Source organism: Magnolia sinica, chromosome 2, assembly GCF_029962835.1.
Source record: "Magnolia sinica isolate HGM2019 chromosome 2, MsV1, whole genome shotgun sequence".
NCBI lineage: Eukaryota > Viridiplantae > Streptophyta > Magnoliopsida > Magnoliales > Magnoliaceae > Magnolia > Magnolia sinica.
In genome coordinates, this window is record NC_080574.1 from 27,955,588 (window position 1) to 27,969,809 (window position 14,222).

At 43.3% G+C, this 14,222-nt stretch overlaps 1 protein-coding gene across 1 annotated transcript; it reads left to right on the forward strand.

Annotated features, from left to right (window-relative positions):
• The first annotated feature begins 3,693 nt into the window (after positions 1 to 3,693).
• On the forward strand, positions 3,694 to 5,315 carry LOC131224651 (uncharacterized). The gene is made up of 3 exons (XM_058219929.1): positions 3,694 to 3,819; positions 4,062 to 5,061; positions 5,161 to 5,315. The coding sequence occupies exons 1-3, from the start codon at positions 3,694 to 3,696 to the stop codon at positions 5,313 to 5,315; spliced, it is 1,281 nt and encodes a 426-aa protein (XP_058075912.1).
• Positions 5,316 to 14,222: the final 8,907 nt, after the last annotated feature.

Consider the following 14,222-nt stretch of genomic DNA (forward strand, 5'->3'; position numbering starts at 1 on the left):
GATATCCGTATGGATATTGTTAATATTATATTGTGCATGCATGTAATCCGTGGGACCCACTGAGATCATGTGTTTCATCGACGCCGTCCACCCATTTTGGTTTCAGGCCGTCCATCCATTTCAACGGCCCTAACACCACTGCATGCATAAAAGGAATATATATATATATATATATATATATATATATATATATATATATATATATATATATATATATATATATATATATATATATAATGCATGCATATGAATTTTATAATAATAAATGATCTTATATTACAAGATAAAATAATGCATATAGCCTGTGGGTCCCACACGTGTGGACCCACCTATTGTGTAATAACTGGAGTACTCTCCATACGTGTAAGCATAATAAAATATTATATGGGCCCCACATCCACGTGGGACCCACCAGGCATATATGCGCTACATATGTAACATATATATCTATATATCCTATGTAGGCCTCAGCACGTGAGGAATCCATCATGCCACCATGAGCCCAGCACAAATGCAGGTGGGCCTCACCAAAATGATGAGAAAACCAGGTGGGCTGCACTGCGCTGAGCCTTACCAAATTTTAACTGGGCCTCACCAAATTTGTGGGTGGGCCGTTGGCAAGTGGAGGGCCATGCCGAGTTCTGTCCGTCCATCCAGACCTCCATATTTCATCCTGGCCGTTCATTCCAGGCCGTCCATCTATGAGCGTCCAGTGATGAACGTTTGACATATGCATTGAAAAGGAAAATAGATATACATATAATAATATAATAATAAGTATAACGTAGCCTATATACACACATATGTATATAACACTGTAAATAATGGGATGGGCCCCACGTGCCATGCTGTACCCAGTAGTCAGCATGTGGGACCCACGTTGATATAATATTGAAATATATATCAGATGCGTATGATATATAATATTTAAATATATGTCAGATACATGTGATATATAATATTTAAATATATATCGGGAGCAGTGGTGTTGATATAGTATTTATATACATATTAGACACATGTGGTGGGCAATCACATCTGCACCATCCCTTTGAACCGTGCTTGTGAAACCCACCAAGTGCATGTGTTGTATCCAGACCGTCCAAGATCTGGACATAGCCACCTTAATTCATCATTTATCCAGTCCATCCACCTGCCATGGGCCTGATCTGGGGATTGTACCCAAACCATCTACTTTCAGCCCCACCCTGATGGTGGTGTCTTATCCAAGCCATCTACCCATCTGGTGGATTTGTCCTAAAGGCTGAGGAGAAAATAAGACGGACCCTACCTAGTGGGCCACACTGCCATATACAGTGGCGAGTTAAACACCCTCTATTGAAATCCTTTTTGAGCACCAGGGTCCTGGAATAGCAGGGCATTTGTCTGACCTCTTAAAGCGAGGCCTCGTGACCCTATGAGCAGCTTGATAGAAAAGAAAACCCCAGAATGGGCCCCGCGGAAATTCCAACGGTAGAAATCATGGCCTATTGATATGCCCAGATAACCTTTTCAGGCCAAAAATTAATCCCTTGGGGAAACACTATAACGGTGATCCCTTAAGAATAGCTAAGGGTGTAGGTGAGTGCATCCCATTCATAAGGGCCACCTGATGCATGTGAGGTCCATATGGTAGGACCTGTCCAAACCACTGGTAAGGATGAGCTTGAAGCACTATTGGACCACCTTGACTAAATAAATGCATGGTGGGCCTAACACAAGCCTAAAGGGCCTTGTGTTACATTCCTTGGAACTTTAGTACAAAGCTATAGAAATTCCTGACAAATGCAAGCTATAATTTTTAGGAGAATCTTTGAGTGACCCTGGACCTCAAGAAGACTTAGGTCGAGTTCGAGAACACTACCATACAGGTGATGACTTTCCCCTTGTGCTTTCCATTTCTAAATTAGTTAAACATAGTTTACAGTAGATTACCACTATTGTGATACTTTCTCACATGCTAGCTAACCCATGAAAATGATTACTATTCACCTGTCTTGTTGATACATTGTCGGAAATCATTATTTAAAATTCTAATGCCTCCTTTCATGTTTTATTCAAAGTTATATGTTATCACATATTATTTTGATTGCCTCTGTACATAATCTCATAATGCTACACGTGGAAGATTTCATGATTATATGCAAGCCACACTTGGGATGCACTTAGACAAAATGTGTGGGGGAAATAGAGACCTTGAACTGGTGTCATTTTGGTCAAGGTACCCTATTGGAACATCCCAAGGTGGAGGACCTCATGAGCCGGAGATGGTGGTAATGGGATACTATGCTCGAGCTGTTGGCCTACGCTGGGTGTTGAGCCCCCCCATAGTGACCATTGAGTTGCTTAAATTGGCTGATTGTAATTGGATTAAATAACGGCTAGCTAATCATGCATTCATAGTATACTGGCGATGACGGATGACTAATTCTGGATGTTGTAGCACGTACCCCAGAGTTGATGGAGTATCGTTTCACTAGCTCCCAGACCATCGACTATCGACCCCTGTCCGACTGGATAATTTTTCCGGCTGGATGTGCATGGGTGACGAGCCCAAGTCCGGCTGGATGTGCATCCCTAGGCCGATGTGCATTCATGCATCCATCTAATAAGACTGCATATTACCTGTTTTGGATTATTGCTTGTTTTTTCCTTTAACTATGTTTGCTAAGGAGGAGATGTGTAATCTTGAGGGGAATTCACACTGAGTTGGCCACTCATCTATCAACTATCCAATCGTACAGAACATGTAGGGACGGATGTAGAGGGCGTCGGTGTCGACCTTGATAATGCCACCATGGAACACGAGGGAGAACTCTATGAGGACGAGCCGCCTCAGGACGCAGCGACGTATTTTAGTGTTAATCAGTAGTTTGATACTTTAACTTCAGTAGTTGGTATTTTGGACTTATGAAATTTTGTAACTAAGACCCCCAACTGAGCGGGTCAAATTTTGAGCTCTCATGAATATACATGCTTCTTTTGGCTATCGCACTCTGAGTTTATATTCCGTTGTTTCTCTGATTTATAAACTCTCGGATTTCTGAAAACGAGCCTCGTACTCGGGTTTTAGAAATCGGGGCGTTACAAGTTGGTATTAGAGCGGAGTCTGAGATAGCCTGACTGTGAGATCTAAGTATACAAACCCTTAGGAAAATAACCTAGGACAAACATAGAGATTTCCCTTGGAAAGTAGCTAGGGTGAATAAATGTAGAAAAAAAAACACACAGGACCCCTTGAGAAACATTAAGACAGTCGTGTGAACTTAGAAACAAAAATCTTAACTTCCCCTCAGAAAATTCAACCAGGGACATCCCTTAGTCAAGTAATGAGATAACTGACCTTGACACTACTTCGCGGAAGATTAGGGACATCCCCAAACAACTGAACTATGAATTTTGACTTCTCAAGGAATCATGCCTCCAGTGTTGCGATCACACCGTACTGACACGGTCGATATCCACCCTATCCCCTTAAGTGAGCGCCAAAGAGAGCGCAGTCCAGAGTATACTCCAAGTCTTTCACCGGGCATCGTAAATACGGACAACGCATCAGAAACGGTGGGAGATTCTCCTTCCCTGCAGGACTTCACCACCGGGCTGCCACCACAATACTTCACATAAGGGACGCCGACCGCTGGAGCATCCCCAAGAGATCAGATTAGGGTTGCAGCCTTTGCGGCCGTTGAGCAAATGGCTGCAGCTATGCAGCAGCAACAAGACGTATTCATGCGCCAGCAACGAGACATGCATGCCCTCAGATGGAATCTTTGGGGAACAGAGATCGCAGGAAAGCATCCCGAGAAAGATATAGTCGAGGTGCGGACATCTTTGAAAGGTTCTTAAAGCTCCGACCTCCAATGTTTGAAGGAGCGCCGGATCCCGTACAAGAGGAACGTTGGCTAACAAGGATTTATAAGATTATGCGGCCCCTGGAGTGTACCGACTCCCAAATAATAAACTTGGCCACGTACTTGTTGGAAGGCGAGGCGGAGAACTGGTGGCAGGGCCTATAACGGAGCGTTCCACCCACATATGCATGGTCATGGGTTGGGTTTAAGGCGAAGTTCCTTGAAAAATACTTCCCCTGGTCATGTAGGAATGAGAAGATAGCTCAGTTCTTAAAGCTGGAGCAAGGCAGTCTGACCGTCGCCCAATATAAGGCTCGGTTCAATGAACTTTCTCAATATGTGCCGAAAGCCCTGGAAGATGCTGAGTACAAATTACAGAAATTCAAGGAAGGACTTAGGCAGGGAATCCAGTCACGACTATGTGCCTGGGACTTCGAAGACTTCACCAAGCTGGTGGATAAGGCTATAAGAGTCGAAAATAATTTTGAACGCGCCCTAAGGACCCGTTCCTCAGCTAGGGAAGCCCTAGTCAGGCCCAGACAGGCGCCTCCGGCCCCATTTGCAAGGAGGGCCAGGGTCATGCTTGCAGGTGCACCCCCCATGCCTCCCGTAAAAGGCTGCGAGTACTGCCACAAGATCGTGCATTCCGCACGAAGTTGTTTAAAAAAGATGAGAGATGAAGGCATCGCTCCACTAGCAAGTCACCCTCAGACAGGGCTAGTAGCTGCCAGGCCAGCACTAAGGCCGCAGATGCAGAGATCGGGACCTCTAGTCCACCAGAGGGCCCCTACTCGCGTATTCGCTGTAGCCACGACAGACACTGAGGAAGACCTCCATCAGACCATTCACGGTACCGCTCACATACATGGTACCCTTGTCTTTCTCTTATTTGATTCTGGTGCAACCATATCTTTCATGGACTCTACTATTGCAAATAGACTAGGGCTGAACATAACTCGCATACATGCTCCCTTAGTCGTAGCATCCCCCATGGGTAAATTCCTTGAAACAGACAAGATATGTAAAGATTGTCCCCTTACTCTCGCACACCATGAAGTGGCTGTGGACCTAATCCTCATGCCTATGAAACAATTCGACATCATGCTCAGGATGGATTGGCTTTCTCAAGTTCGGGCAGTAATGGACTGCCACAACAAAATGGTCACCATAACAGTCCTTGGGCAGGCCTCCTTCACTGTAAAAGGGAAAAGTAAGCACGGTACGCTGGAAAGTTTACAAGCCCTAGAAGAATCAGAATCAGTCGAATCCGCTGTGAGCTAAATCCCAGTGGTGCGGGAATTCCCTGAAGTATTTCAAGAGATACTAGGACTACCCCCAAGGCGAGCAGTAGATTTCTGCATCAACCTCAAACCAGGAACTGCCCCTATATCATTACCACCGTTCCGAATGCCCCCATGTGAAATGGAAGAGCTTAGGAAGCAGATAGATGAGTTGATGACATAGGGTTTCATTCACCCCAACGTCTCTCCTTGGGGGGCACCGGTCCTCCTCGTGAAAAAGAAGGACGGATCGATGCGCCTCTGTATAGATTACCGGCAGTTGCATGAAGCGACGATAAAGAATTAATATCTTCTCCCGCGTATCGACGACTTGTTCGATCAGCTCAAGGGCGCCAGATATTTCTCGAAGATTGACCTACGATCAGGATATCACCAGCTAAGAATCAGGGATGAGGATATCCCTAAAACCACATTCAGGACTCGTTATCGGCACTGCGAGTTCCTAGTAATGTCCTTTGGACTTACAAATGCTCCGGCGGTATTCATGGACCTCATGAACCGAGTCTTCATGCCATACCTAGATCGGTTTGTGATCATGTTCATCGACGACATCTTGGTTTACTCCAAAAGCCAGGAGGAACACGAACAACATTTGCGCACGGTCCTGAATACGTTAAAGGAAAATCAGCTGTATGCCAAGCTATCAAAATGCGAGTTCTGGGAAAGGGAAGTAAAGTTCCTAGGGCATGTAGTGAAAGAAGAAGGCATCGCGGTCAATCCTGCTAAAGTCGAAGCACTGTCCAAGTAGGACCAGCCCACCACAGTCACCGAAGTTCGAAGCTTTTTAGGCATGGCAGGATACTATAGGCGCTTCATCAAGGAGTTCTCCAGGATCGCGCGACCACTCACCTAACTAACAAAGAAGAATGCTCCATTCACATGAGACGAGAACACGGAGGCAGCCTTCCAGGAGCTGAAAATGAGGCTGACATCTACACCAGTACTCACCCTCCCACAAGAAGGAAAACAGTTTGTGGTGTATAGCGACGCCTCGAAGATGGGCCTTGGCTGTGTTCTGATGCAGAACGACAAAGTGATTGCTTATGCCTCCCGCCAACTGAAGAAGCACGAAGAGAACTACCCGACTCATGACCTGGAGTTGGCAGCGGTAGTCTTTGCCTTAAAAATATGGAGGCACTACCTATACGGTGAGGATTTTCAGTTGCTCTGCGATCACAAGAGCCTGAAATACATATTTACGCAGAAAGATTTAAATATGCGCCAGCACTGGTGGATGGAGACATTTAAGGACTTCCATTTTGATATCTCGTACCACCCTGGCAAAGCAAACTCTGTAGCCGATACGCTGAGTCGGAAGAAGAAGCATGAGCTGGTGGCCACTCTGATGATCAAGGAGTGGGAGATGATGGAGTTCGTGCAGGACTTGGATATCCAGCTTACCCTCGATGAACCCGATGCGTATGTGGCTCCGTTAATTGCAGAGTCGACCCTGGTCCGACATGTGATCTCCGCTCAGGACCAAGATGTATGGCTTGTTAAGATGAAAGAAAGATGCAAGAGCGAGGAGATACCAGGCTAGAAGGTTGGTAGCGATGGCGGCCTTCGGTATCTACACGTGATTGAATACATCAAGGACGCATCATCTATATGGAAGTTGGTGTTCACTCCCAAGTATAGGGTTGTGATGTAGTAATAAACTCGGTAAGACCGAGGTCGAATCCACAGGACTGAAACTTGCGTTATCTGAAACCAAGTAGAACTAGAACTAGACTAAGATGTGATCTAACCAAATAGAATTTTAAGGAATAATTGTGGAATAATTATCTAAAACTTTAAGGAATTCGAGGAAGGAAACTAGGGATTCGGAGGATCCACTTGTAGAGATCGGGGAGATCTTATGCTGCATCAAGGATTATGGAATTCAAACCGAACTTTACTTGATCGGTTTTCAAGAGATGAAAGGTATATGAATTAGAATGGATTCCATCACCAAACCATGCCCGGAGACAAAGTAAACAACAGAATTAAACTAATTACCAACCAACCAACAATGTATGAAGATCGGGAAGGGTACTGTCATCCTACCATGCCCATGGAACAATGATGAACAACGGGGCTTCTGACTTCATAAACATAAAAAAAAGGGGAATAGAAATATTCAAAGCCATTGCAGACCCATTGTAATTTCAGTCACAACAGACTATTAAAGACTAAAAACATTCCTTCCATAATCAACTACATAATCAACTAAAAACAAATTCAGTCCATGAATTTACATTAAAAGCATAGAATAGAATCTCCCATTTTGCTACAAGCTTCACCTCTTAGCCCTAGCTAAGGGGTTTAGCCACACATGAATGGGCTAAAATAAACAAATAAACAAAAGAAAAAGAAGAGGAAAAAAACACAGCAAGGAATTAAAGTAAAGGTCTCTCTCTCCTCCCTGTCTTCACATTCCCATCTCCCTTTCAATCGTCCTCCTTGTTCCAGCCAAGCCAAACTCCACGTCCCATCTTTCTTCTCAATTCTCCCCCTGACGTCCAGCCCAAGCCACGCTCACGTGCCACCTCTCCCCCTCTCTCTTGGCCTCCACGGCTGCCCACCCCAAGCTTTTCTTTTTTCTCAAGCTTCCTCTCTCTCTTTCTTCTTATAGATCTTGTATGCGTAGCCTTTACGCACAGCAGGAGACGGCGTGCGTAACAGAGCTTACTTTGGACGTTGGTGGGCCCCACTTCTTGGTGTCAGGTGAAAGATCCACATCGTCCATTAGATTCTGCTCGAAAAACTATGTAGAATTGACTGGTTTTGGGTTAGATTCGGTGTGGCCCACAGAACGTTTCATTGCACCGTCCATCTTCTGTTTGGATAAGAAATTCACACGATCACTTGTATGGGACCAGAAAGGAATCATATCCAGGGTCTTGGCCATCCTCCAGAGCAAATGGACGGGTCAGATCATCTAATGGAATGATGGGTGGGGCCCACTGTCAAAACCCAGTGTAACACGTCTCGTCACTAGACGTGCGAAACTTCTCAATTTGGATATTTTGTGCAAAAAGTAGGTGGGGTCCACTGTGATGCCTGTCTTAGAAATCCACTCCCTCCATCAGCTCCTGTACATAGTGTTGGCCCATGGCTTCCAGTTTAAAGTAGATCTGACTTCAGGGTGGGCCACACGTTTAACCGATGTATGGACAACATTCACCGTTAAAAATATAATTGCCTTCACGTAAGCCATGCATGGCACATTTATTTACAGATTTGCCATTCTCTTTTGTTATATCTTCTGCCGTCTCCCTACTGCATCATCCAAAAGAAGTGAAATTTGGCAAATATCCACCGTTTTTCATGCTCTTTCCATCAGTTCACTTTGGGTCCAGATCTCCCAAGGATGTCCAAGATGCTTTCTTAATGGTTATTGTCCTCTGATCTCTCTGTTGGGCTACTTCCACAAGGATCTAATGGCTGAAATTTGACGTGTACGGTTAATTTATGGTCCTCAGGCCATGTATGAAGTTTCGAGCTGAGTGGATGGTGGAAACCCTGTGATCTTGCATTCTGACTAACTTTCAGGCCACTTAAGCTTCAGTTTCTCAATTTTCTCGAATCTCTGGTGTGTATATCCATCGATCTCGGTCCCTTGGAGTCCATTCCTTGCTCTAGTGACTTCGGAGCATTAAATCCATGCTTTTAATACTCTTTTTCAATCAAAGTTCCTTATTACATCCTGCAACAAAAACACGATTAAATTATAATATTAGGCATTATCGTGTACGTAAAATCAGGCAGTAATCGGGGTCTGATATGCATATTTAAGGAAGGAAGTGATGACAGATGCACACCACTCCAGGATGGCCATACATCCGGGGAGTACGAAGATGTACAACAACATAAAGAGGCAATACTGGTGAAATAATATGAAGAGGGACATAGCCAGTTTCGTAGCAAGGTGCATGGTATGCTAAAAGATAAAGGCCGAGCACCGCAAACCCGCAGGCCTTCTTCAGCCCCTACCCGTAGCAGAGTGAAAGTGGGATAACATATCTATGGACTTCATTGTTGGACTTCCCAGGACACAGAAAAAGCATGATTCGATCTGGGTCATTGTGGTCTGCTCAATTTCTTCCTATTCGGACGACAGATTCGACTGACAATCTGGCAAGACTCTATGTCCGTGAAGTCGTTCGGTCATATGGAGTTCCTCGGGAGATCATATCAGATCGTGACTCCCGCTTTACGTCCACCTTTTGGAGAAGGTTGTAAGAGGAACTTGGCACGGAGCTTAAGTTCAGCACGTCATTTCACCCCCAGACAGATGGATAGATAGAAAGAGTGAATCAGGTCCTGGAGGACATGTTGAGGGCTTGTGCTCTCGACTTCAAGAGAAATTGGGACGACCATTTGGCCCTTGCTAAGTTTGCTTACAATAACAGCTTCCAATCCAGCATAGGCATGGCACCATATGAAGCTCTATATGGTCGCCCCTGTCGAGCCCCGCAGTGTTGGGCAGAAATGGGAGAATGAAGTTTGTTGGGACCAGAACTCGTCTAAGTCACCACTCAGGTAATTGATGTTATTCCAATCCTAGGTTCAGACTGATGAGAAGCTGGGTTCAAGTGTCAGGGTTGTATGACTGTATCTACCTTGAGAAGCTGAGGGGTCTTGCGGCTCAAATTTACCTACATTATACTATTTCTCATGTATTGGATCATGTAATTCTTGTAGTTGCAAATTTTGGAGACATTGGTTTGTATAAGTCATTATGGGCAACCACTTGTACATCCTAAACGTAAAATAAAATTTTCCATTATGTATGATTTGTCCATTCTACGCTCATCTACTTACTATGATAGTTATAAAAAAAAACCTTGAATTTGACTATCCTTTAATGTTAACACTCGGGTTTTTAGGAAATGGGTCGCATACTCGGGTCCTGAAAAGTTAGGGCGTTACAGTTAGCTACTTGCCCACCTGGGACGGTGTTTTAAAACACCGACCAGGCATTGTGGTTTATGCAGGTTCTACCGTGGCCTTAGGCGGGTAGACTTTGGTCGGCTTGTACTTTCGTCGTGATGCCTTGGGAGTGTCAAGTGAAGTTAGAAGACCTTGCATTTATTTTAGTTCTGTGTTTTATGTGTAAATTTTGTCGCATTCATCGTTGTGGCTTGTATAATCCCTATTTTGGGCTATCGTCACTATTAGAATTGTATTTTTGACTCTTAGCCCTTTATTTTTAATTTTTTTTGTTATTTTTACCTCGCTTTGGTTCTGCTAAGTCGAATTGTGCAACTCTGATTATCTTTGTGTGAAATGAATTTGAATCTAAATAAGGACATGCGTTTTTCATTTAGTTAACACCCGGGAACTCGGGACCAGACTCTATGTACTCGTGTGCTGATTTTCGGGGCATTACACCTTCTGAAAAAAATAATTATTGAAATAACGACTCTTACAATGACTTAACATTTGAAACCATTGTATATCTTCGTTCACCTGGAAAGGTGTTCAACTATTCTGGTTCTGGACGATAGCAGAGTTGCTATTAACATTCTCCCAACCAGAATGATGGCTAAATTAGGAAATACGTAAGATAAACTTATCCCTACCGAGGTCATAATGAGTAATCTCACTAGAGGAGTAACGCAAACGTAGGGCATTTTACCAGTCGAATTAATGGTGAAAACCAAGAAGGTGATGACCACTTTCTTTGTGATCGAAACTTCATTGAATTATAATGCTTTACTTGGACGAGATTGGATTTATTCATTCTCATGCATTCCATCATTACTATATCATTTTGTGATGTTTTAGAATCAAGACATAGTAGAATTGGTTTTGGTTGACAACAAACTGTTCTTAGTCATGTCTAATGTAGCCAAGACTTATTTCTATGGAAATGAGATCAGACCGATACGGTTTATAGGACAAGATAATAATGGTAAACTGCCTGGAATTGATGCCAAACTTAATCCTAATAATGTCGTACATGATATTCCTACCATGCTTCGATTGAATGAAGAGCTGCCCATGACAATAATTACCTTCCGTGTGACTACAAGATGTACGATTGAAGAAATTCAATGATTAGCCGATCGTCGGTCAAGGCCAAATTCACGGCAAAAGTACGACAACTTGAGGAGAGTTTATAAGATCGTGATAATGGATATTTCATTGATATAGCCAAGATAATAGTACCGGTCGACTAGATAACTGAAGATGGTATTAAAATAAAGGATTTGAAACCATTTCCAAAGAAATTGGAGGATTCTCAAGATCAAGTTCAAGATCCTCTAATAGAAGTAAATTTAGGTATGAAATAACATCTCAAGCTAATTTTTATTAGTGGATTGTTGGAATCTCAAATATAGGCAGAATTTTTCATACCCCAAACTCGAAAACTAGGCTCACAAAATTCCTAATCTCCGAATCCAATGTCGACAGCCTCCGTAGTACCTTATTCTCAGCTCCTAGCGCCCATGCGCCAGATTCCGATCCTAGGATCCTACAAAGAGAAATTTCAACATAAATTTGTCTCATAAGAAGCATAACCACAAGTATACCCAAATCCCAAGAATAACATCAACACCACATATCCACTAATAAAAACATTCGAGTACAATGCTGAAAAGGAAATACATGCATATAATAAAATCTCCACAAAGCTCGACCTCATGCTCCTACTCTTGCTCAACTACGACTATGTCTAGACGTCACCTGTACGCATCTATCGTGCATAAGCTTATAGAAAGCTTAAAGCGTGGTGTAAGTGTGTGCTCAAGATAAGTGCCAAGCATGCAAATATCAGAGTAAGCGAAAATACTAGCAAGTCCATAGAAATGTCATCAACCTCATCCAGGAAATGTGATGCAAAAAGCATAACAAGCCAATGTCATATACTGAGAAAGTAATGTGGAAACATAATGAGTCAAATATCAAATACCGAGGATGCAATACAATATGTAATTCTGAAGAGCTACGAATACCATCAATCTCGTCTAGGTCATATAAATGCAAAACATAGCAATCCAAAATGCCAAACGTTGTGGATGTAATGTAAAATGTGGTGCGAATGAAATAATCAAGCTGAAGTATGAAGTCGGGATGATAGTACGTAGTATCGCAGGCTATGGGGTCCATTACAAGGGACTTCTATCCAAACCAGTCTCGTACTTAAATTTGGATAGATAGACTCAAAGTGGTAAACTCCTGATCTCAGGTTGGTCGCATGCCCCAACCGAAATCGTGGCCACTGCGAAGGTACACACGATGACTTGATTGCGCACCACCAACTCAAGTGGACAGTAAATGAATGAATAAATGATTGAGTAAAATGTTGAGTATGCAACTCCTGCTCCACAAATCAGTATTGTACATCTCTGAGATCATCACTGGGGTCTAGTATACTCCAAACTGGCTACCACTCCAGCCAGCCGTGTAGCCTAGTGAGTGGAAAAGACCTCACTACCTGCCTACTAGCAGTATACCAATGCCTACCTGGCTCGTCGATAGCTGACCTATTTGGGAGCTGGTCAAACTCAGCCTAGCTTACAGCCCCCTTACTCGGGCGGATAAGGCCACACCCCCTCCCAACTGACCACGACACAGTGGGAGACACGGCGTACTGGTATTCGGCATTTAGGCGCTTATGCATCCACTCGGTCTAGACGTTAAGGCGTCTCTTGGCCACAGAGGTTTAGGTACTTTCACCCACAAATATCTAAAGTGCCCAGATGCTCGAACTAAACATCTCTGGCCATCCACGACATACCTGTGAAGGTCATACCTTGATGTCGCTAGAGCATACAGTAATCACAATCACACAATGTAAAATGAAGGAGTCATGCAGTCTAATCATGCATCAATCCTGCACATACCGTGTGCTCATGTGGGATAACTCCACCTATCAGGGAGTCTCATGAACCACCGGCACTATGCATATGCAATGGTCAATCACATCTCATAACAAACATACAGATTTGCGTATGGTTATGTATCATGATGCTAAGCTTTTACATACTCATAATCAGTATCAATAATCAGCCTCGATATCCAGCCTCGACAATCGGCATTGACAATCAGCTTTGGTAATCGGCCTCGACAATCGGCCTTAACAATCAGTCTCAATAGTCGGCTTCGATATCCATCCTCGATAATCGGCCTCGATATCCGTCCTCGATAATCGACCTCGACGATCGGCCTTGACAATCGGCCTCGTATCAGGCCTCGATTATCGACCTAACAAAGGGCCTAAGGGAAGGTCACAATGTGGACATTTAACTAACATTGCTCCTAATGAGTGGCCCACACAAGGCCAAACATATAGTGGGGACCATGGCCTCACATAAGGGCCTCACATATCACAATGGGCCACATCTCATCGGCTTCATATACAACACATCGGGCCTCATCGTGTAGACCTTATATACAACACATCGGGCCTTACTCATGGGCTGCATGTACATCACAATCGGCCTCGGCACATGAGCTAAATATACATCACAATGGGTCACATCTCACGGGCCTCATATACATCGCAATGGGGCACAACAACGGGTCTCATATTGTAACACCCTGTACTTTCCAGTACTCGGGTGTTATCTTGAAGGCCTAGATTAATATAAATATGAATCTAAATCGATCTGATAGTATTAACCTAAATCGGACCAACAGAGTCAAACCATTAATGACTCTGATTTAAAGACCGGTCCCACAAAATAAATAAATTAATTAAATAAAAAGGTAAATAAATAACCATGTATATAGGTGGTAACATCTATAATAATTATAATAATAACATAAAATCATGAGACAGATAGTCCTAATAACCTATAGAGCGGGACCCGCAACAGAAGATACGTGCATATGTGAAATTAAAAATAAAAATAATAAAGTGAAATAATTTATGATAAAAATAATAGTAATAAAATTTATATTAATATTAGTAATTGGTATAGTGGTATATTATGAAGGTCTTGAGCATACACGTGACTAAGTAAGACTCTTTTAACCATTGACACTCAATCCCGGGATGATCCAACTATTAGATTGACAGAAACCCACCGTTGGGAGTAGAAGTTTAGGTGTATGGCCCACTTAAGATTTAGATCCG

Coding starts and splice junctions, on each gene's coding strand:
- LOC131224651 (XM_058219929.1), top strand. CDS start 3,694: ATGGCTGCAGCTATGCAGCAGCAACAAGACGTATTCATGCGCCAGCAA. Junction 3,820..4,061: donor CCGAGAAAGATATAGTCGAG/GTGCGGACATCT, acceptor GTTGGGTTTAAG/GCGAAGTTCCTTGAAAAATA. Junction 5,062..5,160: donor CTTCACTGTAAAAGGGAAAA/GTAAGCACGGTA, acceptor AATTCCCTGAAG/TATTTCAAGAGATACTAGGA.